A 27,727-nucleotide genomic window follows, 5' to 3' on the forward strand; every position below is an offset into this window, starting at 1 on the left:
GGTAAAGCGATACTTGCAGCATCCATGCCTTTCTTCCTTTTCCCCGGGGAGAAAGAAGACGTGGGGAACGGAAAGCTAGGAGAGCAATTGCAAGTGAGCAACCGGACAACCAGGTTGGGGGCGTGGCGAGCCAGGGATTGCCACCGGTTTGGCAACCCATGCCAAATAACCGCTACCGGTTCACCCAAATAGGTGCGAACTGGTCGAATAGCACCTCTGAACCTGGAGTTTTTGCCCTCTCAGCCAGACTGGATTGGATAGAAAAGACAGTCCCTCGGGTAACCAGATTCTAAGCCAGGAAGACAAGGGTGGGATTCAGCCTGTTCGGGCTGGTTCGGTTGAACCAGATGTTAATTTTACATCCAGTTCAGCGAACCGGTAGTTCCAGCTGGCCCTGCCCCGCCCCTCCGAGCAGTCTCCACATGCCTGGTTCCGGCTCCCATGTAAGTGCAGGGAGGCTTCCTAGGCCTAAAATGGGGCGTATTTTTCTTAATGAAAGGGATATATAAGAAGATGGTTGGATATTTCATTTCAGTGGGTATGAGTGAAAAAGTTCCTACTTTTGTATGACATTTTTTTAAAAAACATATACTTTAGACATACAGGGAAAAAGAAGGAAAAACCCAACTGATTGTTGTTGGTGGGGATTTAAGAGCACTTCCCCACTATATTTCCAAATTCTCTAAAGAATTTGGAAACCACCCTGCATGTCAGGAAATGCTGAGTATATCGAGACAACACAAATCTATCAGCCTCCATCTTCTGCTCCCCAGCAGGAGAGAACAGGACATCCCATTCAATTACTCAACTTAAACTGCAACATCCTATTGTACATCTCCTCCCCTGCCTTCCAAACAGAATGGAAATAAAATAAACTGCCAGCACCAAAGATGAGTAACAGGATGATAAAGCTTGGCACACGGGATGGAGGGAATGATCCCTGTTTGATAACAGATAGTTAGAGTTGGAAGGGACCTTGTAAGTCATCTAGTCCAGTCCCCACCCCCACCCAAGCAGGAGACCCTACACCATTTCTGACAGATGGCAGTCCAATCTCTTCTTGAAGGTCTCAAGTGACAGCACTCCCACAACTTCCGAGGGCAAGCTGTTCCATAGGTTGATTGTTCTCACTGTCAGAAAGTTTCTCCTTATTTCCAGGTTAAATCTCTCCTTGTTCAGTTTACATTCATGTTGGAAGCCAGAGGTTAGCCTGAAGCAAGAGTGCCCCACCAGTGTGGAGGAGACCTATCCACAAGGTATCTTTAGCTAATTTTAGTGTTGCGAACAACAAAAATACCTCTTCTGCAATTCTTGACACAAACTGAGCCAGAACAACAATTAAACAAAAATAAGCTCAGCTTAACTCATCACATTCAAGTGATGACATGAGATTGCAAAGACATGGAGGTACTTTATGCCTGTGATATAAAGATACGTGGGGAAGTACCCCTTGTAGTGCAAAGTGTTTATTGTTTCCAAAGCAAAATTTTAAATCTGTCAACATCCCAAGAAATTCAGTGTTCTTTCTCTATTGAATGAAATTAGTAGAAAATGACTAGAGATTGTGACAAATCATCATCTTAGATTCAGAAGAGGGATCCTAAATTCTTTGCTGCCATCTAGCAACCCTGCACTTTCAGTTGTTCTTCACCAAAAAGAATACAATATTTAGTTCATTAAGAGTAGCACATTTTGTACATGTAACACAGACAGCAACTGGATTTCAGATGTATGTTTTAAAAGAGTTGGGTAATAAATGCTTGCAATATGGAAGTGATTTCACTGAGTGTTTTGAGACAAAATTGCCAACGTCTTCCATTATATTTTTGCAATTCTTAGTTGTAAAGTAGAAGCATACAATGACACATGTGACAACAAATAGACTAGAAACTTTGAAATGTGGATTTTATAGAAAACTACATAAAATATCATAGTGTGCATATAAACAAAATGAGATTTCCCTCCGAAGACAGATAAATACTCTGTTTGGACCCAAAGGATAGTGAAATATTAAGCACACAGGGTAAGCAATCAGAAATATCAAGAAAAGATTCAAGAAAACATAGCACCGGCAGATGGCATAAATCCTAGTTGAAAGAACTACATGTATTGTTTGACAAAAATACATTTCCTTGTTTAGTAACATCAAAGGAGCAAATATTGTTGATGGTCACCAATCTCTGGGAGAAAAGAACACAAAAAGAAGAAAAAGAGTTCATTTGTGATGGTTTATGGTTCATGCACACAAATTGTGTGAACATTGATATGGCATCTGCCTTGCTACTCTTCCACGAATCCCATTTGTACTCTGAAATTTTCTGAAAGTGAGTCATGAACTTTAACCAAGATGAGATTGACCTGCAGATCCACAGATTGTCCTTGGCCATTTTATGCTCTATTCTTACACTGATTTTGATAAGATGAACACTCTTGGAAAAACTCGGTATTATCGCAAATGGTCTCAATTTCAAGAGTACATACCTGACTGAATTGGAGACATCCAGAGCTTCAGAAATTGTACAATTTCTGAAGCTCTGGATGTCTCCAATTCAGTCAGGTATGTACTTTTGCAAAATGATAGGTTTTAATGTCCTTTTTAAAATGGAATGGGCATGTCATCTTTCTCGAATATTGTCCTGTATAAACTTCTCTGTGATGAGTGGAATCAAATTTTGTAACCATGAGTGACCCAAAATAGCCCTTATTGTTTAATGCAGCACAGAAAGAATTGCCTATAGTTAATCCTTTAATTTAAATAATTGAATTGGGATGAATATTAATGTTCATGCTGAGACTTTATATTCTGAATTATTTGTTTGTGAAATAAGTAGCATTATAGCACTTAAGACTTATATATCATTTCATAGTGCTTTACAGCCCTCTCTAAGTGGTTTACAGAATCAACATATTGCCCCAACAATCTGGAACAAGTACCATATTTGGGTATTGTTAGCTTCTTTTTTATATTATTTTTATATTATTTATATAATATAAATTATATAATTTATATTGTATATTATATAATTTATTATATATATATAATATAAATTATATATTATATTATTTATATAAATTATATATAATTTTTGTATTAGATAAGGCAAAGATAAGCAGCATTTTTTTAAAGAAAATCACACACACACAACTGAGACATCTCAGATTGGAATATGTGAAAAATTAACAATGGACAAGGAGAATCTCAACAGCAATAAGCAATTGAAGTGAAGCCACAAAGCTTTGTGAAAAATTTAGCACACATTTGATCATATTCCCTGCTTTAAAAAAACATCTTAGATCCATTTTTTATGGAGCATGACTGGGAAGTATGATATTCAATTCTCTTAAAAATGTTCTGACTTAATAGTCCAGTAAGAATGGCATATGCTCCACTTACCATCTTTAATTTAGAACTATCTGAAGGAATACAGCTGTCATGAAGATACAATAAAGATGGGGGACTCTTGAAAGAAACTAAGCAGTGAGTCAAGTAAAATTATTGCAGGGAAAATGAAGATTCCTAGAGTAGGGGTCCCCAATCTTTTTGGCACCAGGGACCAGTTTCTTGGAAGATAGTTTTTCCATGGACCGGAAGGTGGGGGCAGTTTCAATTCTCTCACTCATCCACCACTCACCTCTAGCTGTGTGGCCTGGTTCCTAATAGGCCACAGACCAGTATCAGTCCATCATCTTGTGGGGTGGGGGATTGGATACCCATTCTGGAGAAGGTATAGTTCACAAATGGTACATGGTCTCATTAGAAGATCTTAAATCACATGGAGTTTTAAACTGGGGAAAAAAATCTTTTTTGTACAAGAAAATCCACTCTGGTTTGAAGCACAGACAGCTGGTCTGGTCTATGTTTATCTATAATAATTGAGACTAGTCAATTATTTAACTCAGAATAAAAGTGGTTCATAATTTAACCACATAGTTCAATTCCTTTGCTGAAGGTTTCACACATCATGTCTTGCAAACAACATGGGATGATATTCTGTTGGTAGGCAATGAAATAAACTTGAAAGAGAGCTATCTCTGATCCTGACGGCTAATTATTTTAAACAAATGTTTGGGAACTTCAGTTAGAACTGATGTTTTATTATTAGTTAATGATAAATTACTTAATATTACATAAAATATAAATCTTATATTAAATTAAGATAATAAATGTTTTTAAAATGTAACCACACTTGTGTTAACTTTTAGCAAAGAACTCTTCAAAACTTGCCTGTTGTATAAAAAAGTGGTGTCATCTAAATTATTAGAACACACATGTTGCTTCATGTTTTTATCATATTTATTTGTCATAATGTGCAATAATAAGTTATATATACAAAATTACACAAAATTGTTACAATATTTATCAAGAATGCAGGACTAACCTTGCCTTTTGCTGCTTTTTAAATTACAGTGAAAAGTTTCTTTCAATTTTAAACAAAATATTAAATATTCCTTTGTTCACATTGTGCTGTTGATTTCAAAGCCTTGATATTCCCCAGACATAAAATATGTATTTTTAAACAATTACCAAAACAAATCTAATGGCAATTCTTTAGTTCTCCAAGATAACTTTGTCAGTAGGAAGTGGGGATCTGAATTATTATTTATAGCTTGCAGCTGCATTTTCGTGGAGATGCAGAATAAGCAATCGCAATTATTGCATATTATAATCCCAAAATTATGACCCAAAGGCATTTTTAAAAATGTTTATGGATTCTACCAAAACTAATACTACAAAGCTGGAATGAAAAACTTAATCCAGTTCCCAACAATGAACCTATGGGATTACTTTATTATGTCACCATCTTAAAAAAAGATAGCCTCCCTTGGTTCTAGTTTAATGCATGGGTACTTGATACATTTACCTTCTTTTCTTAGCAACAGTACACAACCAGCTTGTCAAAGTCTTATTGTGGCAGTTTTATCCACCTATTATTATTTGTGATCTAGAAGGCTCAAGATCAACCTTTGCTAGATCCTGCCACCTGCTATGACAATTGCCTCCTACCTCTGGATAATTGTCATGGAGCAGATGTTGAGCAGACCACAGTGGGTAGTCTTCTTCTGCCATACAACATCTCATGGTGTAATGGTTAATGTGTGGTATTTGCAAACATTAATTCCATGGGGATTGCTTGGGTTTCCACTGAGCATCCACCTGAATAGTCACACTGTGCACTAGATTATAGGCCATGGAAGCTCAAAATAAAAGCCAAAGTTACTTCCTCCCTTTTTCAAGGTACTAATCTGACACTTCTATTTATTTGTATCTACCAAAATAGATTTAAAGGTTGCTTCCAGCTGCATTGGAAAAAGGAACTGTAACAAATATTGTGTTTGCAAATTAAGTACAGGAAATAATTCTATCATTATTCAGAGGAGAAAGGACACATCCGAGACAGTAAAATATATTTTAATGCAAGAACTCATAGGCTAACAAACTGGATGCTGCATGGAGATACACCAATATTAAATATTCATCTCAGTGACCCCCATTAGACTAGAATTTGATTTTTCTTATTTGGAATGAAGGCACTGGGGGGTTGGCCTAGTTATTATTTTCCTGAACATGAATTATAGTTTTATAGCATTTTCATTCACTCATGCTTCTTGTAATTAAAAATGTTTTAAAGGCATGTTGTTTCTTTTAATAATAATAACTTACTGAAATCTGTCAACCTAGCAGTTTCTGATAGGTATATTAACAAATTTGCTAATTAAATTTCTACCAACTCTTGGGCTCTGAACTCATGATTCCTGGCATAAAAAGAGGGACTACTCCTTTCAAATCTATAAATAAAGACTACAGGCCATTGTATCCAAGGGCACAGGATATACTATGATAAAACTCAATAGTCACTGTTCCCTCTTTTTTGCGTAAAGTGGGTTATCAGGATGAATCCCAGGAACCGATCCAAATGCCAATTTCTCAAGTGCTGAAGATAGGTAAGAAAGGATGAAGGCCCTATTGGGCACTATAACTCTGCAATGTAGATCATCGTAACAAACATTAGATGTTCATATGATATTCCTGTAATCAATTCTTCCATGGATTTCATATTAAAACATATTATACAGTTATTTTAAATAATATTGGAAAAATCAGTACCTTTACATTAAATAAAATAATTTAGAGCAATACAGTTTTATTAGTCGGTACTTAGTCCAACATCCTACAGACAGAAAAGAAACTCGCCACTTCTGAGGAACCTGCATCCATCATAGATGATTGTGATATATTTAATTCACATGGAGCACAGATCCCTCTGGCAGATGGTCCACCAGCTGGGGAAAAGGTGAATTAAATGAAACACATCAGTGGTGGGATTCAAAAAATGTTACTACCGGTTCTGTGGGTGTGGCTTGGTGGGTGTGGCAGGGGAAGGATACTGTAAAATCTCCAGTCAGAGGTGGTATTTGCCAGTTCTCTGAACTACTCCAAATTTCCACTACCAGTTTCCCAGAATTGGTCAGAACCTGCTGAATACTACCTCTGAAATACATCCTCAAACATGCCCAGACTCCATGCAAATTCACATTCCATGAGAAATTAAGAATAGTGTTCTCATTTGCTCAGACATTATAAGCCAGATTTATTTAAAAAATAACCATAAGAGCTACACAGTCACATGACCACCAAGTAACACCCACCAACCAAGCCACGCCCACAGAACTGGTTGTTAAAAAAATTGAATCCCACCCCTGCATCACAGGAAAACTAAACATACCATGTACATTTCTGTTGGTGACTGCAACAATTCTAATCAAGAAATCTGTAATATTTTTAAATGCTTTCCATAAAAGTGTTTCAACAGTCATTAATTTCCTTTGCATCTAAAGTTGATCAATCTGATAGATTTATTAGAGGCTTCTTCCTCTCGTTAATGATGTCTTTTCAAGAACTAACAAATGTTCCCACTTATTTGTTCTAGTGCATAAAAGATGCCCCTGATCAGATGTTTATGAAATGCAATATTACATTAATAAATAAATTCTGCTTATATTATAAGTAGTTTTAAGTTTCCACTAGTATCTATGAAAATATTGCTGAAATTTCTGTGTGGACCACATACACAAACTCTTATTTGCTACAATTTGAATAAATTGGAATAAAGCTATAGATCTTGTAATAATGATAATACAGCCAACCATACCTACAGGCATGGATTTTTTCTTCCCCCAAATCCATAATATATGGGAGAAAAATTATAATTCAAAAAATACTTCTTGTAGCAGCACAGATTTTCACATAGATCACTATTTTTGATGTGACATATTCATTATCCAGGACTGAAACAAAATTAACCCATATTTCTTCAAAACAAGTAATGATACTAGTAGATTGATCTGTACTCATGCTTGTAAATGGAACTGTAAATGAACTGTAATATCTTTTGGGGACATAAACAAGTCTTGTTGAAAAAGTCTTCAGTTTGAGCACTGTGTATTTGATTCCAAAAATCAAGAACAAACCCTTGGTGTGTTTTTTATTGTTTCAGTAGCAAAAACGATACTGAAACAAAAGCTACAGAAGCTTCAAAAGTTTATCTCCTTCTGAATCCCTTTGTTATTTAAATCACCCCATCATCCTCTGGAAATGAAGTTCACAAAAATGCAAGTCAGGAGGTCACAGCTGGATCAGGCTTCGGCATCTCTTGGGCCCACTCTAAGATGTCTACACACAGAGACTCTACGGCATCCAATCGCTCTATCTGGACCAGTTTTGTCAGCAGTTCTGGGATACTATACCCAGCTGTGCTGATGCGGTCAAAGACTTGCATGCCATCTGTCATGCCACCAATTTCATCCCTCTTCAATCCAAAGCTCTCAGCAAGATGGCGCCAGGTCTTCACAATGGCTTTCTCGGTGTTGTAGGTGGAGCTGAGCATCCTGCTGGTCTTTTCCAGACAATCAAAGGGCAGCTCTGTGGGACTGAGGCCTGGAAGGAAGTTCACAGTCACATTATTAGATCTGCCTTGTTACTATTTCACATGTCATTTCATTCTCTTTTGCTGCTTTGATTTCATCTTAGCTGCAGCAAAGATTGTTGAGTCTCTTACTTTATGTTTTGGAGCATTTTTTTATTTTTACCTTGTCCTGGAATATATACTAATCCATTCTTTCTCTATCCCTTGTGATTTAAACACTTGCCAAACTTCTGCCAACCTTCATATGAAGCAACAACAAAACTTAATTAAAAGAAAGAGATGTGTGTCTCCAGCCTCAAAAAAGGCAGGAGAAATGGTCCATTTGTACCAGAATTGGGAATTTGAGTCTCATTGAACTACATGTCTGAACAGTTTCAGCCCACACAGCTCTTCATGAAGGATGGTGGAAGTATTCAATCATCTTAAAGGTCTCATGTTGAACAGCCTTTATGAGAAATTCAAAAGAACTTTCCTGCAATATTTTATTTTTTACTTGAGTGTGGGTGTTTTTCTTTAAAGTCTCTTCATTTTGGGAGCAATGCACTCAGGATTAGTTAACTTCCTACATCTTGTTATGGTTAAAAACAAATCCAGCTCTGAAAGTTTATTTTTCTTCAAAGGCTCTAGCATACAAAACAGATGTGAACAGCTTATATCCACAAATGTGTAAGTTACTATATATAAGGTGTATATGCATTGCCTATTTTACAGTTTTTAAATAATGTACAGTATATCACAGACAGTTATTTTCTGAGTCTGGCTGTGTACAAATATAATTAATCAGCTTTAAAAAAAACCTACAATAGAAGTATAACACTTTCCACCTTGTGCCATCTGTCTTCTAGAATAACTATTGAATTGATTCTTAAAATATCATAGATAAAGGCAGGATGCGTATGGAACTACAAATCCTATTGCTGGAGTTTTTCACGGAGATTGCTTACAAACAAAGTTTTCAAGACTTTTCCCTGTTGAATTTCCAAATGTACTAAACACTAACCTGATTCTGATATTAGAATATTTAGCGTTACTTCTTCCAAAATAAGCTTTAAGGAAAAAATCCTTAGAATGGGATTAATCTGTATCTAGTATTTGTGACTCCTTGACAATATTGAAGCTCCATAAAGACGTGTATTTAAGAAAGCAGTTCATACATGTTTTCAGTTTCTAAATTTTATTTCTTTCACTCACCTTCTGCCACACTGCATACATTAGTGTATAGGTCGAGTATCTTTTTTCTCCGGCTTTGTATCTAAGGAAAATAAAAGACAAAAACATTTATCTTTCAAGACTAAACTGATGTAAGTAATTCAAGGTTGTGAAGAAACAGAGACAAAGATGGCATTCCTTATGTATTTGGTATGATATATAGAATAGTTTTAGTTTGAACATAAATTGCCTGTGAATCTTGGCTGTAATGTTAAAAAATACATGTATGTGTGCATACCTAGCTGGAAAGAAAGAATTGTATCAAATTATTTTTTTATTTTTTTATTTTAATTTGATTTGTCAATCGCTTACAAGATACAGGTATAACAATAAACATAGTTTTGAATACATGAGATAGATACTTAAAATAAATAACAATAGGACAGGGACGGTAGGCATGATTGCTGCGCTTATGCACGCCCCCAACAGGCCTCTTAGGAAGTGGGTGAGGTCAATAGTAGACAATCTAAGGTTAAAGTTTTTGGGGTTTGTTTTAAATTATGTTTTAAATGAAATCTACTCTTTTTATTTATGTTCAAGGCATACTGCTCTAGCTTGGATTCCTGTAATTTGGCCCTCGGGATTTTATTTTTCAGGAGATATATATGGATTGGACGAACTATTCAACTCTTAGTTCTGAATCCATGGAAAGTGGGGAGGAAATATCAAGATTATTATTGGTGTTGACAAGACTAAGGCAGCTTTAGGCACGATTCTTCCATGTGGCTTCCTTGACATTACTGCTTCTCTTCTCGGTATGCAATCCTGTTTATTATTCTTGTTTAAAAAGAAATAAAGAGAGATCCCTTTTGTTCCTTCTTGTGCAGTGTGTCACAATGGACATGGAAGGCATGTTTTTGAAGACGTCTGCACTGCAATGATGAAGTCCACAGAGCTGTAGGCTGGAGGTCTCAGACCTTTTCTCTCCCGAGCCCTGAGGGATTCATACCTTTCCCCTTCTTGTCCTTTGGGTGAGTGACTTGGGGATACCTTACCTGGCATTGTAATCTGTGCTTATGCTTGCAATTTGGGAAGCTACAGACACTCGCCCCACCCTCCATTCCTTCTTCCTCTCTGTCTTATGGCGTGGGCAGTTGCACATTACACTCCAGCGGACTGGGAGTGTCAGTGGGGGCCTTTGTTCCAGGTTAGCACCTCCTTTCTCTGAGAAGTTATAAAGGTAATAATGATGCTGCAACATATTGCAATCTTCTCAGAGGCCCTGGACCTACATGCCTTCATTCAGACTTATATGCATCACAGATTTCCCTGGGGGTCAACAGCCTTCCTCCTACAAACATACAGTAATGATTCTTGCAAGGTTTTTATGCTTCTAAGAGGAAGGTGGGTTGGCTAAAAAAGGCAATAATAAAACTGCAGTTTGTTTCTCAAACATATCATTGCCATTAACAACTTTGCCTATAAAGCAGATATATAGTTGTATACATTTAATGAAAAAGCACCTATATCAAACTGTAAAGGCACTGTATACTATCAAATCCACTAATATTGATGGCATATTTTTCTGATGAGTGCCAGACTTGTCACTTCCCTTCAGCAGCTGGTCACTCCCTCATGTAGTCATTTCATATTGGTCTGCTCAGTTCTGCATGCTTTTTTATACATAATTTGGCAGTTGATCCAACAGTGCCCTGATAACATAATAATCTTCTCCCCTAGAAGCTCATATTCTATTCTATTCTGTTCTGTTCTGTTCTGTTCCGTTCCGTTCCGTTCCGTTCCGTTCCGCTCTGCTCCACTCCACTCCACTCCACTCCACTCCACTCTACTCTACTCTACTCTATTCTGTCCCATTCCATCCCATCCCACCCAGTGGGCACCCATTCAATATCTGCTCATGTTGGATGAAGCATGTTCCCTTTCCTACCGTGTGCCACATTACTGCTAAACTTCGTTTTTCTTTATTTTTTTAAACATCATTAAGTTGCAATATAGCAACATGATTCCTTTGCTTCTATAAACCTGAACTCTCCATTTTTCTTGCTGTGAAGTTTTTATGGACCCACGGTGGAAAGTAGGAGTAAAATAACGTGTTCCCTATTGTTCCGTTAATTGTGGCGTTAGAACTGCAAAACTGTGAAAATAAAATAAAAAAGCAAATGTCTGTCTTAGTACCAAAGAAGATTATCTGGGAAGAGGCTGGGACAGGTGAAGGTGTGCAAACATTTGGGAAAGCAGGGAAAAGCACAGGGATTTGTGAAGATTGTATCTTTTTGGCTTACAAGTAGCCTTTATCACAGTGTTTCTCAAACTTGCAACTTTAAGATGGGTGAACTTAAAGGCTATGGGGTTCTGGGAGTTGAAATCCATCATTCTTAAAATTGCCAAGGTTGAGAAACACTGCTTTAGCAGTTTGATAGAAATAATATAATTCCACCCCATTTTTAGCATTTTTCTCATCAGCTCATCACAAAGACCCCTTCGTACATTCTTCTTTTGGATACTGTCCATTAAAAGTGCAACTAATCACTGTAACACATCATCAGAAAGGTCATTGATTCAACAAGATTTCCAATTAACTTACTCCAGTTGATTTGTTGTTTGTTGAAGATTTATCTCGAGCCAAATGTACCAGAGACAACAAACACAATTCTGGAGTCCCTTGCTTGTCAATAGCAGCTTCTTCATCGCTGTCCATGCTGCGACTTAAAAGCCTCTCATTCTCTGAAGAAGCATCATTTTCACTGAAAAGCAACAAATGAACACATAAATATGCTAAGCAGGATTGCTTTTCTAAAACAGCAACATGCACAATTCTAGAAATGCCCTTTTGGATTTAAATTGCACACTTGTGTGGGAAGAAAAAAATAGGCTATTGATCTATCAGATTCAATAAGGCATTTGGATGATAGCAGACCCCAGAATAAAAGAGACATGAACCAAAGTTTTAGGCAGGATGATTTCAAAATGTACCAGAACTATTTGTAATCCTGCTGTGCTATTTTGTGGAATGTGATTTTGCAAAGTATGTAGTTTTGAAAACCGTGGGAAATAGAGAACAGAAAGTAGCCGATGGATAGAGGCTTGAGATATACACGAGTATATGTGGAGACTGTAAGAAAGAACAGAGAAGTAAGTTGTGAAATGTGTGCAGAAAAGTATAAAAAGAATGTCTTGGGATTTCTTCAGTGCCACTGGTCATGGCTAATCCTTGCCGGACTCAGCCATGTCGGTGGATCTCATTGCAATGAGCTATTAGATATAAATTGTGTTATGATGGCTGTTCATGTTCCAAATTGCTCATGAAATAAACTTCTGATCTCAATAGGTTTTATTACTTATGGTTTGTCTGTGTTCGTCATTTACTGAATTTTTATGACACTTGTTAATTGTTTATTTCATATAGATGATGAATACTACTACTAGATTGAGTGTAAATAAATACTGCAAAAAAGAGGGCAAAACATTAACACCCTTCACCTGTATCTGCCAATTAATGTCTAGCAGTATATTCATTTAAAAGTAATCCTGGTTTTCTTCATCAATGTAGGACTATAGTGTTCTGTACATTTCCACTTCCAAGAGGACTTAAACAATCACATGCCCAAGTCCAGCCCTGGTGAATATTATACTGAATATTCATGAATGAATTCTCTGTACATATAGATCCACTCCTCATATTTAATTTAATGGGGACTGAACCACATATACATGTGAGCACCATTACTTATTTATAGTTTCAATTTTGAATAGTTTAAGTAATGGAAACTGTTCCCTCTTAAACAATGCTTGTGCCTTCGTTATTGTCCCTACTAATTTATTTGATCTTATTTTCTCATTATGCCATCCATGTCATTGCCAATGAAAACTGCTTAGCAATTCACCCACCCACTGGATTCAATGTGGCTTAGTTTAGGAACAGACATTTTTTTCCCCAACAGATTGCAATTGTTGTCATATTACGCCCGCACTACCAGCCTGCTGTTTAGATAACACATACCTCTTGACAACCTTAGCTGGAGTTGCTGTCAGTTTTCCAAATTCATCTTTCTCAGAGAAAATTTTTCCATTTTCTGCAATGGAAAAAGAATGTGAAAAGAACAAAGTGTCAAAAACGCAAAACAGACACACACAACCATTTGGCATTTGAGTTGTGAATACAATTGCCTTGGAACTTCTCCAAGCAGGTAAGAATGCATAAATAATCAAATGCAGAGCTGAATTTTCATTAGTTTTCAATGCCTTTCCAATTACTCTTCCACTAACAACTGGAGCTTATGCAGTTACATTAAAGCAGTATAAGCCCTGTGGGCACTGATGTCTAAACAGCAGAAATTACAAAACAGTCCCAACCTTGGACTTCTGTTTTTTCTTCCTGTACGTTGGCCTGGGATTCTACCGTCTTCACTGACTGGCTGGTACAGCATGCTGTAAGACCAAAATAAAACATCTTGTTAAGATTAACTCACAAGAGTCACCTACACCAAATATTTTGAACACAAGATGACAAACATAGCAGCAAGATCAAAACTCCATCCTTTTCATACTTCATCGTATCCCATGAACAAAAGGGGTTGGCGCTCCAATTGTGTCACTGCAACTGCTAGCTGACCTTTTTTGATTCTGCTGCAACCTCCCCCCAATTTCAAAACTGTAATCTTTGCTATTAATTGACAGTTACCTTGAGCTGAAGTTTTCGTTTTCATAATGTAAAACATGATAATCAGCACAATAGCAATAGCCATTATGAAAATGGTGGACATGGCAATGATAAGAGCGGTAGCCAGATGTCCTTGTCCAGAAAGATCTCCTAGAATGACAAACAGTGAGAGAGAGAAAATATAATTTAAAAACATTTCCAGGGTTAACCATCAACTACTTCATTTAATTATTGATTAAATGGATCTAGGATCAACCCAATATTTCTAAAGCAGATAAAATCCTTCCAAAATTGTTATTATCTCACAGGTTGCACCAGCACCATCTTGAATCAGGGTACCATTCTGTAGGCTTGAAGGAAACAATTATTTCCTTTTGATGGTGTTTTATTTTTTGCAGTTACTTAATAAGCAACAATAATTTTTTAAAAAAGAAATCCCATTGAACAGTTCATTGGAGATTATTTTTAATCTACTAAATTTGTAATTAATAACCTAATTTTAATAGTGCTTTAAAATTATTATTCATTTAATTTAGGACCGTAAGTGCACACAGCAGTAGCATAGTGACACTACCCTAGTAGGAGAATATGAGATATTGGGGGATTACTTTCTTTAGATTTGTACTGTAAGTGCTGAAAATAGGAGCATAAAAAGTGCAATCGAAGGTTGAAAATGCCTTAGAGATTGTAGATTGCCCATGTCTACAACCCATGTCTACAACAATAGGAATTATTGAGTCTGACATCTGCACCTCTATAACTGTCTGGTTTGGTTCTGCAACCCAACAAGACAGACACAGACTTCAGAGAGTAATTAGGACTGCAGAAAAAACAATTGCTACCAACCTGCCTTCCACTGAGGACCTGTATACTGCACGAGTCAAAAAGAGGGCTGTGAAAATATTTACAGACCTCTTCACATTCTGGACATAAACTGTTTCAACTTGTATCCTCAAAACGATGCTATACAGCACTGCACACCAGAACAACTAAACACAAGAACAGTTTTTTCCCAAATGCCATCACTCTGCTAAACAAATAATTCCCTCAACACTGTCCAACTATTTACTAAGTTTCCATTACTATTACTATTAATCCTCCCATCCTTCCTTTCACCCATCTGCTCCCACTTATGACTGTATGACTGTAACCTTGTTGCTTATATCCTAATGATTTTTATTGACTGTTTCCTAGTATGATTTAATTGCTTATTGTATCCTATGACTATTATTAAGTGTTGTACCTTATGATTCTTGACTCTTGCTGAATCTTTTCTATCTTTTCTTTTATGTACACTGAGAACATTTGCGCCAAGACAAATTCCTTGTGTGTCTAATTACACTTGGCCAGTAAAGAATTCTATTCTATTCTATTCTATTCTATTCTATTCTATTCTATTCTATTCTATTCTATTCTATTCTGTCTATAATTTACAGTTCCTTGAGAATAAATGAAAGTCAAGTCAGAGTATTTGTCTTTAATACAAGTACTTGTATTGTACATTTATAAGTACTCTTAAACAATTAACTGAGGATAATATAATCAAACTAAACACAATTAAAAGGTAAACTTCCCTAATGAAAATGAAAAGAAACGTAATTCTTCACTGCTTCCTAAAAATGATTTAAGAAGGCTCCCATTCTGCCAATACAGATTCCAAAGATGTCCAGGGAGATGAGGAACATCCTTCTCAACTTTGAGGAAAGCAACTCTTTTAATAGAAGAGCCTTAATAAAATCACATCACGTCTTTATCGAATGCAATCAGCACTAAATGTAAAGACAATTTATTATGAAAATAAATTCTACTAAATTCAGCCAACTAAGTGTCTACAACAAAGATGAAGAACTAAATTTGTGTGCAGAACTGTGTTTTTCAGCAGAAACACCCTAGCAGGCCAAAAGCTAGTGATTAGAGTTGGGAGGACAATTTCTTAGTCTCCTGGGTCAAACTTTTCCCTTCTAAGCAGCCAATCTATTACATTCCATGTCCAGCATGTAGACCTCATGTCATTTTAATACTATACAATAACCATACTAGGATTGTGTTGCCATAGTGCATAGTATTTTAATTTAAGTCAACTGAATTGTTCTCTGCTTGCAGCAGAATAAAAGAGTGGCCTTTATAAGCCTCTATGTTTCAGATTACAATCTATCTTCACCCTCTCGATCGTTTTTTCACTTTCCATTCACCACAGAGTATTGTTCACAGAGCTCATTCAGAAAATAACAATAAGAGAAAACGTAGTTTTGGATGCTCTTTCCTCACTAGTCAATACCCATCTCATAATAGGACATCCATTGCAAATTGTGGACATTTTATAATGGCTGACTGACTATTCCAGTTTGCCTATTCAGTCTTTTTAGTATTAGCCATGAAAAGATCAAAGCCGGAGTTGAAATCCTTTTGCAGCTAGCATCTATTTTTATTTACAATTGTCACCTAAAGGTAAACTTGAATTTTCAGTAGAAATGGATCTGCTGTTTGGTTCCTTTGACTCTTCAGAATGGATTCTTTTGGTTGTTTATTTTGTTAAATTTATTTGCTACCTATCTTGCTGTAGGGCTACCCTAGATGGTGTATTTTATTATTTGTTTGTTTGTATTTTATTTATTTATTAGTATGATGTGGTTCATCACACAGTCAGCCAGAGGTTCCAACTGACATTTGGCACTATTGTAAAATAAGTATTCTTATTTGAGCTTTAGCAAATTACCCTTTGAATAACTCTATAAGCCACCTAAGTCAATAAGAGTGAGTTGGACAGCCATATAAATTTCAGTAAACAAACAAATGACCTTATTGTGCCATGCAGGTATTTCAATATACTGTATTTTTCTGCAGCTTGTTGGTTTTCATTTTGCACCAGTTTGAAACATGCAACTGACAAAGAAGGTAAAGTTACTTCAATTCAGGAAGATACCCAATTTTCATATTTGTAAATGGAGACTTATTGCATGCGGGTATTCCCCATTCATGCATAAAGTGAGTGTAGTGAGGCCTGAGTGTAGAAGTCTCAGTAAATGCCTGGTAAATTACTTCCATGCAAGTGCAGCACGTTGCCTCTCCTTGCAATTAACTAATGAAATTGCTGGGCATTGTTCACACATTACAGTGATGATTACTCTTGGGATCAGAACAAAAAGCTGATTTCATAAACCACATACCCCAATTACAAGGCTGTATATCATTTTCATATATATGTGTCCTAAGCAAGGATCTGGTGGATTAGCAGCCAAAAGCTTGTTCATTTGACTACATTCCATTAAATTCCTGCTTTCCAAATCAGTTACACCCAAGGAGATAAAGCAACTAAATTAATTTCCCTGAATAGGTACATCCATTGGCAAATGAAAGTCATATAATTCATCTTTACTGAAGTAGACTGATTGCTGAGGAATAATTTTGAGGATTCCTCATATCTGAGAAAAGAAGGCATTGTGAAGGATTGTCTGTCAACTGCAGTCCTTTTACAGTCTTTTTAAAAAATAATTTTACACTCTCCTGTAGCTTTGTGGGGTTTTCTCCCTTTGGAGAATAGAATGGCCCCCATCCTGGGGGCCTTTTGTAAAACTTTAAAAACTTGGCTATGTACCTGGGTCTGAAGCTGTGTTAAGGGCCCTGTTTCTTGGCTTTTCTGATAGTTTTTTTTTTTAATAAAAATTTTATTTGGGTTTTCACAAAACATAATACAAGTAAAATTCCTTTTTTTGAGAATAGCATGGTCCCCGGTTATCACTTCTCCATACAGACACAAATTCAATTTCATATTCATCTTTGTGTTCTATTCCATATCTTATTACTATTTTAACATTTTCTCAATAATTTTCCTTCCCTTAGTTTTCTCAATCTTACTTTTAATTATCTCATTCCTTTCTAAATTCAATTATATATATCTTTTTCTAAGTTTCAATATCTTTCTAGTCATTATATTTATACTTTGTCTGTCCTGTTTCAATTTCATATTTTCTTTTCTCATTAAACAAAATTTTTTCCCTGTAGTTACTAATTGGAGTATTACACCTTTGTATCTTTTAATTTTTATCCATTCAACTCTTATTTAAACTTCAGTGTATGCCTTTACAATTATAACATTCAATATAACACATAACTTCCAGTCAAATTCTTCTTGGTACATTCTTAAAATACGCACTAAGTTCTTAAAGAGAATATATATATATATATATATATATATAACAATAATAAATAAAATACTTATTCTATTCCAATTCAGCTCTATCATTAATGTTAGTTATAATCTTTGACATCTTTAACATTTCTTTTCAATAGGTTATCATACTTCTAGGAACACTTATAATATTTCCATATTTTTTCATGTTTCTTTCATATTCCTTTTCACTTAAATTTTTATAACACATTTATAATAATTAAAATGTTCCCCTCCTTTCCTAATTTCATTCTCACATTCTCTTTATTTCATTTATTTATTAAACATTCCATTACATTACAATGAGTATTTTATCTATCATTTTAATCACACTTGTTTCATATTTTCAAAGTTCATTTCTATTTCTAATATAACAATACTCTCTTATGTACCCTTGCGGAATCCCCCTTTCAATTAAGTTTTCACCCGTTATCTCTGTGTCTTATACGTTTTCCTTGTTTCTCTATGTCCTGATTCTGTCCTTCATAATTTATTTTCCTTTCCCTCTTCTCCCTCTTCTTCTCCCTTCTTGACCCCTTCTCTCTCTAATTCTGATCCTCTCTTCTATAATCCTCTCTTCTGTTTCTTCCTAATGTTATAATTACTTTTCAAACTATTCTTTTTGAGTTGTTTTTCCAGATCTTAAATTTTTCATTCTCTTTCCCACCTTCCCTTTCTTTTCCCCACATAGAAATACTTGGTCATTGAAAATGGCTTCTTCTTTGTCCCGCCTTTCTTGATCTACATGCATTTTTTGTTGTTTCTCATAGTTCAGGATCTCAATTTCTAAAAATTAAAATACGAAGTCAAAACAACCTCTTCCTTCTTGTGCATCTTCTTTCTGTTTTTAAAGTTCCATTCTCAATTCTTCCAAGAGTGATATCATTTTAAAAACTTTTAAACAACCACCCAATTAATTTTAGTCCTTTAGATCCAATAGCCAAAAATCCAAAAATGTATCTTAAATGTATTTTAAAATGTATCTTTTAGGAATCTTGTTAAAGTTTCACTGTTAATTCCTTTCACTTCCAGGTGGTCTCCTCCCTTTTTCCAGATCCCACCCTTTTGTTTTTTTCCTTCTTTTAAAAGTTTTTGAGAATCCAGAAATCTTTATTATCCCTTTGACATTTTATTTTCAGCTTAAATACCTGTTAATGTCAAAGTGGATTTTTGCCGATTTCTTGCTTAAATCTCTTAGTTGTCAATATAGGGAAGAAAAGAAAAAAAACCAAATCCCTCTCTCATTCGCCACTTCAAAGTCTTCTTTGGGAACAATGTTGTTCTTTATAATTCAAATTCCAGGGTATCTTATATTGTTGCTTTTTCAGTTCAACATGGTCAGCCAATACTTTCTCTTCTTATCTTCTCCTGCACATTCTTTTCCGGTTGAGTTCTTTTTTGAGGTGGCCATTTCTGACCACCACTGCAACCGCCTTCGGGAAAGGGAGTAATGGCCAGCTGGGGAGGAGAAATGCGACTCTCCTCGACCCTGCTGGCAGTCTCCCCCCTCTTCACCACCTCTACGGGATGGCTTAGCCCCAAAACCAGCCGCCTCGGGGCACTCCAGCAGTGAGCACAGATCAAAACTGCACACGATTGCAGATTTCAGTCTGTCGCCAAAGAAGCTCAAACCAGAAGCCCTTGGCTTTTCTGATAGTTGTTTAAGTATCTGGGGGTATTTATTTTTTGAATGTTTTTATTGTTATCAATTGTTTTAATGGTTTTATAGTTTTAGAATTATAAACTCCTGATGTCACTAGATAGGCGGTTCTAGAAATGGAATAAATCAATGGAAATAGATAAATAAATAATAGAGCCTGATGGGTAATAGGCCATAAACATTCACTTGGTCCTTCCTAGTTGTGTCATTACATTTACCAAATTTCCTTCAGCCTGATGTTACAAAGACTACTATGGCCCCAAAGCCTGCTATTAAGTACAAATAATTAAATCAGGAGCTGCTTTTCTTACCTTTGTGCACATGTTGAAAAGGAGAATGAGTACTAGTGCCTGAAGTACTCAGGAAACTGGCTGACACACCAGAAGTAACGCCTGTGCCTGTAATAAGAAACAAATTTGCTGGTTACTTGCAGAATCTCAACTTTGAACTGCTTTTTTTCCATGAACAGAGACCAATTATTTGAGATTCCGATCCATTTAAAAGGTGACTTTATATGATTCAATTTATCCTGCTGAGATGTGAAATAGAGAGTTGGCACATTTTTGTGTCTGAATGGAGATATTTACCCATTTTTATCTGAGGCAGAGAAGCAATTTATGATCCTAGACATTTTTTCCAGAAATTAGTTATTGATTGATTTAAAGAAGCTAGCATGCTAGCTAAAGGACTAAAAAAATATAATACACATTTTCTTAGACTATGATCTGTTACATCAGCAATATGTTATTTTATGCTGAAAGAGGAGTATTTCAGTATTATCCTCTATGCCAGGGGTGTCAAACTCATGTCATCATGGCGGTGACATATCAGAACTTTTTCCCCCTTCGCTAAACTGGGTGTGGATGTGGCTAGTGTGTAATGCATCTGGCCCGCGAGTTTGACAGCCCTGCTCTATGCATTGGATGTAGTAGAGTCTAGTTTACAAGAAGTTTATCTATAATACAATTTGGGTTTGCTTTTTTTTTAAGTTTTGTAATACTATATGGCTACTGGAGAACTAAAACAAGACCAGAAACAAAGATGTTTAAAAATTAAGGACAAAACCAAAAGTAAGTACAAAAACAAAGAACTTAAACTTTGTAATATGAATACCTCTATAACCCTAAGAAGAAATACTAATATTATTAAACCTCCAATTTATTTGTCTTTTTAGAGTGATATTTCTATAAGTGACAAAACAAGCAGAGGCATCTCTGGGAAAAGATGCAAGGGGGAGATTCAAGAAAAAGAGATTTCACATAAGCATAGTGTTATTGCACAAATGATGTAGTGTGCTCGGTTTGAACAACAATTATGTCCTACACTCTCCTGGCCTGGTATCTTAACCACTACAGCAAATTGGTTTTATTTGTACATTGTTACAAATTATAATATCAACTCACTAGTCTCCAAGAACTGATAACTGCAATATTTTGCGAGCATTTAAAATTGTTTCTTTTCTTTCTTTATGGAATTCGATATTGAAAAGGAATAAAAATCCAGAGTGGGAAGGAAAGCATTATGGGAAAAAAAAAAGCATTCATATAGGCCCCTCCCTTTCATTCCTATCACCACCATTTTTTCCTTCTTCTCTGGATGTATTCTGAACTTACTTACATTTTAATTATTAGTAATTGGAAAAAAAAATCAAGGAGATTGTGTAGCCTGAAACTCAACTGGTATTAATCAAATCTTGTTTGGAGGTTTGATTCACAGGGCAGTAAGATATAAGATAAGATGATAAGAGGAGAGGAGAGGAGAGGAGAGAACAGAAGAGAACAGAACAGAACAGAAGAGAACTTTTATTATCATTGTTTTCCTATGAGCACACTGACCCACATTATAAATGAAATTCTGTTGCCTCCTCTCAAGAGAAAGTTTGGGATTGTACCCTGTGTGACTCTGGCTGGGCCCATTCCAGACAGTCTGGCTGCAACTGCAAAAAGCCAGGAAAGGGGCACCTGTCCACTCAGTGGTATATTAGCCTTTAAGCAGACTAAGCATATGCTTAGGGCACCAGGCCCAAAAGGAGCACCACAAAAACTTTTATGTAGCCTAAGCTTGGCTTCATTTCTACATATGTACAAAGGGAGGGGCACCAAGATTTGTCAGTGCTTAGGGCACCAGCGAGCTTTAATCCACCACTGTGTCCACTGCCCTGTGCAAAGTTTTCCCCTCAGGAGCTCACCAGTGGTGGGATTCAATCTTTTTTTTACTACCGGTTCTGTGGGTGTGGCCTGGTGGGCATGGCAGGGGAAGGATACCGTAAAGTCTCCAGTCAGGGGTGGTATTTGCCGGTTTACTCAAAATTTCTGCTACCAGTTCTCCAGAACTGGCCAGAACCTGCTGGAGCTCCCACTCAATCCATGCTACAGTCACACAAAGCAACCCTTGTGGGTACAGTTAAGCCAAGGCAGTGTACGGTTCCTCATGATTCACAACTTGTAAACCCAGAGTTTACAGCACCTAAATATATATTATTATTTTGTGATAACTGCCCAACTCTATACCATGTGTATGGGACTGAAATTAGTGTGAGAGGAAATGTATGTCACAATGTACTGCAGTTTTTCATATATCATAGATATTGGTAAGCATATATCAGTGCTGCAGTGAAAAGTAATATGGAAATAGTTTAATTGCATCACAGTGAAGCAAAAAAAGGGGCGGGAAGTGTGTTGTATGTAGTATGCAAATTATTTATTATATTTAATTAAGATCCCATCCCTTATGAAAGAAAAAGTTAGCCTAGGGGCCTTAAGGATAGAATTAATATTTTATTTATTTATTAAATTTATATCCATATTTGGATCAAATCTTTCTGTAGTGAAAAAATTATTACTATTTTGCAGTTCTGGAATATGAATCTTAACTCAGAAACACCAGACAAATTGAACAGGAAATTTGGTTCTCTAATACAATGAAATAAATATCTCTTAGCTTAAGAGGCAACGTAATGCATATAGTTTGAATAAAATGTAGCATTAAATAAAATTTTATACACTATATTATGTAAAATATTTTAGAAAATGACATCCATTTTCATTTGCCCAACAGAGTACCCATGATTTTGAATAAGTCTTTCATAGAACAGTGGGAAGCGTTTTCTAAGCAATACTAGCTGTGAAATATAGTGTACCTTTAATTTTTAAGGATGCTCATTTGAAATCCAAATAGTATTCATGCAATGTTAATAACCCAGTTTTATTTAGCTGGCCTGTTTCAGCTGTGCCTGCATTCACTATCTGTAACGTGACTTTGTGCTGACATTTATTGCTGTGAATTAAATTGATGATCCAGTGAACCAGGAGCTAGTTCCCTGACATTTTTTACTTAGTCTCTTCCTGGCAGGGTAAATATATTTCTCCCCCTGTCCCCCATTTTTTAATTTTTTTCTTTTGTTACACATTCTTTTAGGACATTATAAAAATATTTATTTATACTTTTATTTCATATGTATTATTTTTATGCATAACTTAAGGTGTGGAACACATTTAACACTTCTTCCTCCTAGGTTATTAAATCTTTATCTTCCTTCTCTGGTGAGGACAGACGCATTGCTTGCAATCATTTGCAGACACCATAAAACAAGGATGGAGAACTATGGCCTTTTTATGACTTGTAGACTTCAAGTCTGGCTCAAGAATTCTGGCAGTTAAGGTCCACAAGACATAAAGAGACTATAGTTCCACACCTCTGCCATAAAACCAGATCCCATTATAGCCAAGCGCACACAATGTCGATAAGTTTTCAATCACTTGCTGAGGTATTTTACATAATTTACATAATTGTAGCATAAATTACAGAAATATGTATATAAATCAGGGGTGGTAACTTTAAGGTTTGTGGATTTCAACTCCCAGAATGCCCCAGCTACCCATTCTGGCTGGGGAACTCTGGGAGTTGAAGTGCACAAGTCTTAAAGTTGCCAAGATTGCACAGTCTGATATAAATGATGTAAAAATGGTTTGGACTAATTTGAATTCAGGCTTTCTCTCTTGCATCCAAAGTTGAATTAATAGAGATCCATAAAATAATAAGTTTTATTACACTTCATGGCAAGTTAGTTGTCTTCAATCTGTTTATTTGCTTATGCCCTTGTGTACTTTTTCCTCTATGGTCCTGGCAAGCCAGATCACATTTCTTAGCAATTTGCCCAAATTTACAGTCAAAATAACCAATGTACATATAAAATGTTGGAAAAGCAGATGCATAGAGCAATAGTCTAGTGAATAAAGATATTGGGACTGTAATTGATTATCATTGAACTTGAATGATGCAACTGCAGGAAGGAAGACAAGACTAAATTCTCATGAATGAATATCAGTATTGAAATGGGTTTGGGGCATTCTGAATTAACAGCATTTTATAGACTACTAAAGAATATAATTAAAGTCAATATTATTATATGCAAGAACTTCCAAATAAACCATTGGACTATCTTATTTTAATGAAATAATGGTTAGGGTATGTTTAAAAAGTGGTATAATTTGTTTTTTCTTAAATTGAGATTTATAGATCCAATCACCCCTAAAAGGATGGCTATTCAATTCATTTTGCAGAAATTGTAAAATGGTGGAGGGAACTTTAATATCTGATTTTGGATTAAACATCCACATGTTTATTAATACAGAGGATTTTTTGTGGGGGGGAGAAATATGGTTTAAATTTGTGAATGTGATTATACATGTTGTTTTCTGCACTATAACTTTGATTTTTGCAATAGAAAATATAAAACTGCATTCTTATAAAAGAGAATTATGAAAACTCAAAACATTACCTAGTCAACAGATTCTATGTACAACATCACAGTATATAAAATGGTCTAAAATGTGAGTTAAATTTAAAGTAAAGTAAACTTAAAGTGGAACCCAACTTACATTCTTTAGTGTTTGGAGGTGCCAGTGAACACGAGTAACAAACCATCCCATAAATATTCCGAGGCCTGTTTTCTAACATATAATAGCTGCAAAAAAGGCAAGATAAGGCAAAACTAATAAAACTCAGTTGATTGATATTAACTATAGTTGAAATAATTAATTACTGTATAAACATCCTACTTTAATGCTTCAGTGTTATCTATTTTCCTTGCTTGACTAGGAAAAGCTCCTTCTCCACTGCTTTATAAGATTAGTGAAATCAAGCTTGAAAGGTCTGTGGCATGACCGATATCAGTCTAATCCAACATACATTTGTGCACAAAATTCGCAGTAAAGTTCAACACGTTTTTAAAATTAAATTTTCTGCACTAGAAATTTCTGGCAGAGGTAATCTTCCAGACAAATCCTAGCCTTAACTGACACAAAAATAATATCCTTAGGTACAGAAAAAAATCACAGGTGTAACCTGGTTAGGATAAATACAATAGTTAAAATAAACACCCAATGAGTTTATAGGAGCTTTGGTAATACCCTATGTTCAGTTGGGCATGCACAAATGTATTTGCCAATCCTCAGTTTGGATTTTATAAAAAAAAAAGTGATAAGGAACTTAAGATTTATCCCATTTATCTATTCCCATTTTTCTAATGACAATTATCTCAAGGCAAGACCTCAATGCATTCATGTGGATCAGGAAACAAGTTTTATGTCCCTTTATGATGCTTTTTCTCTACCTTCAACTGTTCCTCTGTTACTTTTAGGAAGCAAACCCTGAAATAACATTATGATGAATGCTAAGCAAAAAGTCATTTATTTGTAATTAGGAAAATAGAAACATTGCTACTCTACTAATTGCTTTGGGTTGGACCCAGAATTAGAGAAGGTCAATTAAGAATTGGGAAAGCACGTAGGGTTGCAAAACTCTGGATAGGCATGATATGGCAGAAAAAGTATACAGAAAACTAATTCCTATGTCATCTAGTGGTCAGCTGGATTTATGACAGGTCTATTTCTACTGTGTAGAAAAGAGCTTTATTATTTAAGAGCAGGAGTGGTTCATGGAAAGACCATCCTCAGACCTGCAAAAAATATGCCTGGCTTTGGAAGCACAGAACACTCTCATTTCACTTCTTACTTCAGTTTGGTAGGTAAATTAGGCTTAACATAATCGGGATTTAAGCCATGAGTAGTTGAGCTTGTCAGTCAGAAAGGTCGGCAGGTTGGCGGTTCAAATTCCTAGCACCGCTTCCATTACTTGTCCCTGCTTCTGCCAACTTAGCAGTTCAAAAGCATGTAAAAATGCAAGTAGAAAAATAGGGACCACTTTGGTGGGAAGGTAACAGTGTTCTGTGCATCTTCAGCGTTTAGTCATGCCAGTCACATGACCACAGAGATGTCCTTGCACAGCACTGGCTCTTCGGCTTTGTAACAGAGATGAGCACCGCCCCCTAGAACCAGGAACGACTACCAAATATGTGCAAAGGGAACCCTTTACCTTTTCACATTGCTTGCTATGTGATCCAAAAATCAGTAGTGGTTTCTAATCTTAAGGAAGAAGCAGGTGTGCATTTGAGTTGATATTTCATTTGCTTTAATAGTCTTATTTCTTTCTTTAACATAAATCTTTGGGGCCATGTTTATTGCTTATGTACAGATAATGATCATGCATTTAAGTGAATGCAGAAAAATTAAGCATGCACAGAATGAAGACTGTTAAGATTGTAATGAAATCCTTACCCAGGGAGACAAGGCCCACATTCTGCATCATTTTCTTTATCTCCAGGTGTCATCACTGTCGCCCGAAAGAACCCTTCACAATCTTTGTGTCTCCGGCAAATATGATATCCACCTTTAGAAAATTTTTCTGATGGGCATGGGATGCAGCCATAGTCTTCATCTCTAGTGCCATACCCACATGTCTGTGAGAACAAGAGCGTTTCAAATAATCCAATTTTTTTCAATGACTTTATTATACGGAATTGATGACCCTTCCTCCTTTTCCCCACTGGCCTCCTTGGCAGGTTGCCTGAAGAAGATTACTTTGGTAGTCTCCACTTTGTCTTCTTGATAGGATTAAATAAGAACTCCAATTTAGAACAGAGGAGAAGCACCCAGATCTTTTTACTGTGCTGTTCTCCAAATTCCGTTTTGAAGGAAATATGAAGCATGCCTTCCATCCTGTGAAGAAAGACCTGGCATACCTTTCCTTGCCTGTGACTAGTCTAATAAAAAGAGGACCTGAGACCAGCCCTTCTTTGGGGTGGCACCTAGTCTTTGTAGGACCTCTCTGTCCTCCCCACCGCCCAATGTTTGTGGCTGGTTTCTTGTTTCTGGTAGAAAGTAACATTTGTTCTTTTTCACTAAGCTTTTATGACACGCAGTTAAACTCATTTTAATCATAATATTGACCGTCCTCTGCTTTTAAAAATATTCTTTAGCTCTCTGGGTTTTTGTCAGTACTGGCACACGAGTTCACTAATCACTCAGCTGTTCTCACTTACCTAAACTCAGGCAAGGGGGCATTTTAAACCTCATAGTCTTCAGTGTGAACACGAAAAGACTCTAGCAAAGGCCTTTCACTGTGCATCTGTCCTGCTTATTTGCATTCAAGAACTAAAAGGCAGTGAAGTACAACAAGGAATGAAAAAGGAATGAAATAACAAGGCAATTCCTCTGTTACTGCTATTTCTCTGAAGGAGGGGTTTTAAGAATCTCTTACATACCACTGGGTTTATGTAGGACGGACTTTCATTCTCTCTTAGTCAAAATATGGTGCCTATTAAAAATAATTGCTGCCAGGGATAATTATATTTTTAAGGCAGAGTAATTATGGAAAATTGCACTGGAGAGAAACTGTTCCTGCTTTGCTGGACTCACCAACCTTGTCTGAAATCCTATTTGGAACACAACAGCTATTTTCTTACTTCATAGCAGTCCTGTGAAGGCTATTTTCCTGACAGTGAGGAAATTTAGAATAATGATACCCTGCACCACAGGGAAAATGACATTGTTCACTGCCATTGTCGAACAAGACTAAAAAAAAGTGTACTTTGGTTGGCCTATGGATATGATTCAGTAAAGATTTCTATTTTTATTTGGACAAATAAGAACATCAGAAATTGCCTTATAGAAGAAGGCCAAACTTATTTAGTCTGATATTGTTTACTGCTCTGGCTAGGAGGCAGGATTCCTCATCCCCACTCTGTGTGTGTGTGGGTGTGTGTGGGTGTGTGCGTGGGTGTGCACACGCATTCAAGGAAGAAG

At 36.1% G+C, this 27,727-nt stretch overlaps 1 protein-coding gene across 1 annotated transcript in view; it reads right to left on the reverse strand.

The window, feature by feature from the left end:
- Positions 1 to 4,276: 4,276 nt before the first annotated feature.
- Positions 4,277 to 27,727, reverse strand: part of EDAR (ectodysplasin A receptor) — a 93,982-nt gene continuing 70,531 nt past the window's right edge. Inside the window, exons 4-12 of the mRNA XM_026707508.2 lie at positions 26,201 to 26,382; positions 24,464 to 24,549; positions 19,895 to 19,981; positions 13,777 to 13,905; positions 13,449 to 13,523; positions 13,096 to 13,168; positions 11,680 to 11,839; positions 9,117 to 9,177; positions 4,277 to 7,936 (exon numbers count right to left, since the gene is read on the reverse strand). Of these exons, the coding sequence (XP_026563293.1) occupies positions 7,617 to 7,936; positions 9,117 to 9,177; positions 11,680 to 11,839; positions 13,096 to 13,168; positions 13,449 to 13,523; positions 13,777 to 13,905; positions 19,895 to 19,981; positions 24,464 to 24,549; positions 26,201 to 26,382 (1,173 nt within the window). The 3' untranslated portion in view covers positions 4,277 to 7,616. The remainder of the gene's footprint in view (positions 7,937 to 9,116; positions 9,178 to 11,679; positions 11,840 to 13,095; positions 13,169 to 13,448; positions 13,524 to 13,776; positions 13,906 to 19,894; positions 19,982 to 24,463; positions 24,550 to 26,200; positions 26,383 to 27,727) is intronic.

Source organism: Pseudonaja textilis, chromosome 8 (genome assembly GCF_049901715.1).
Source record: "Pseudonaja textilis isolate UNSWEBS1 chromosome 8, rPseTex1.2, whole genome shotgun sequence".
Taxonomy (NCBI): Eukaryota; Metazoa; Chordata; class Lepidosauria; order Squamata; family Elapidae; genus Pseudonaja; species Pseudonaja textilis.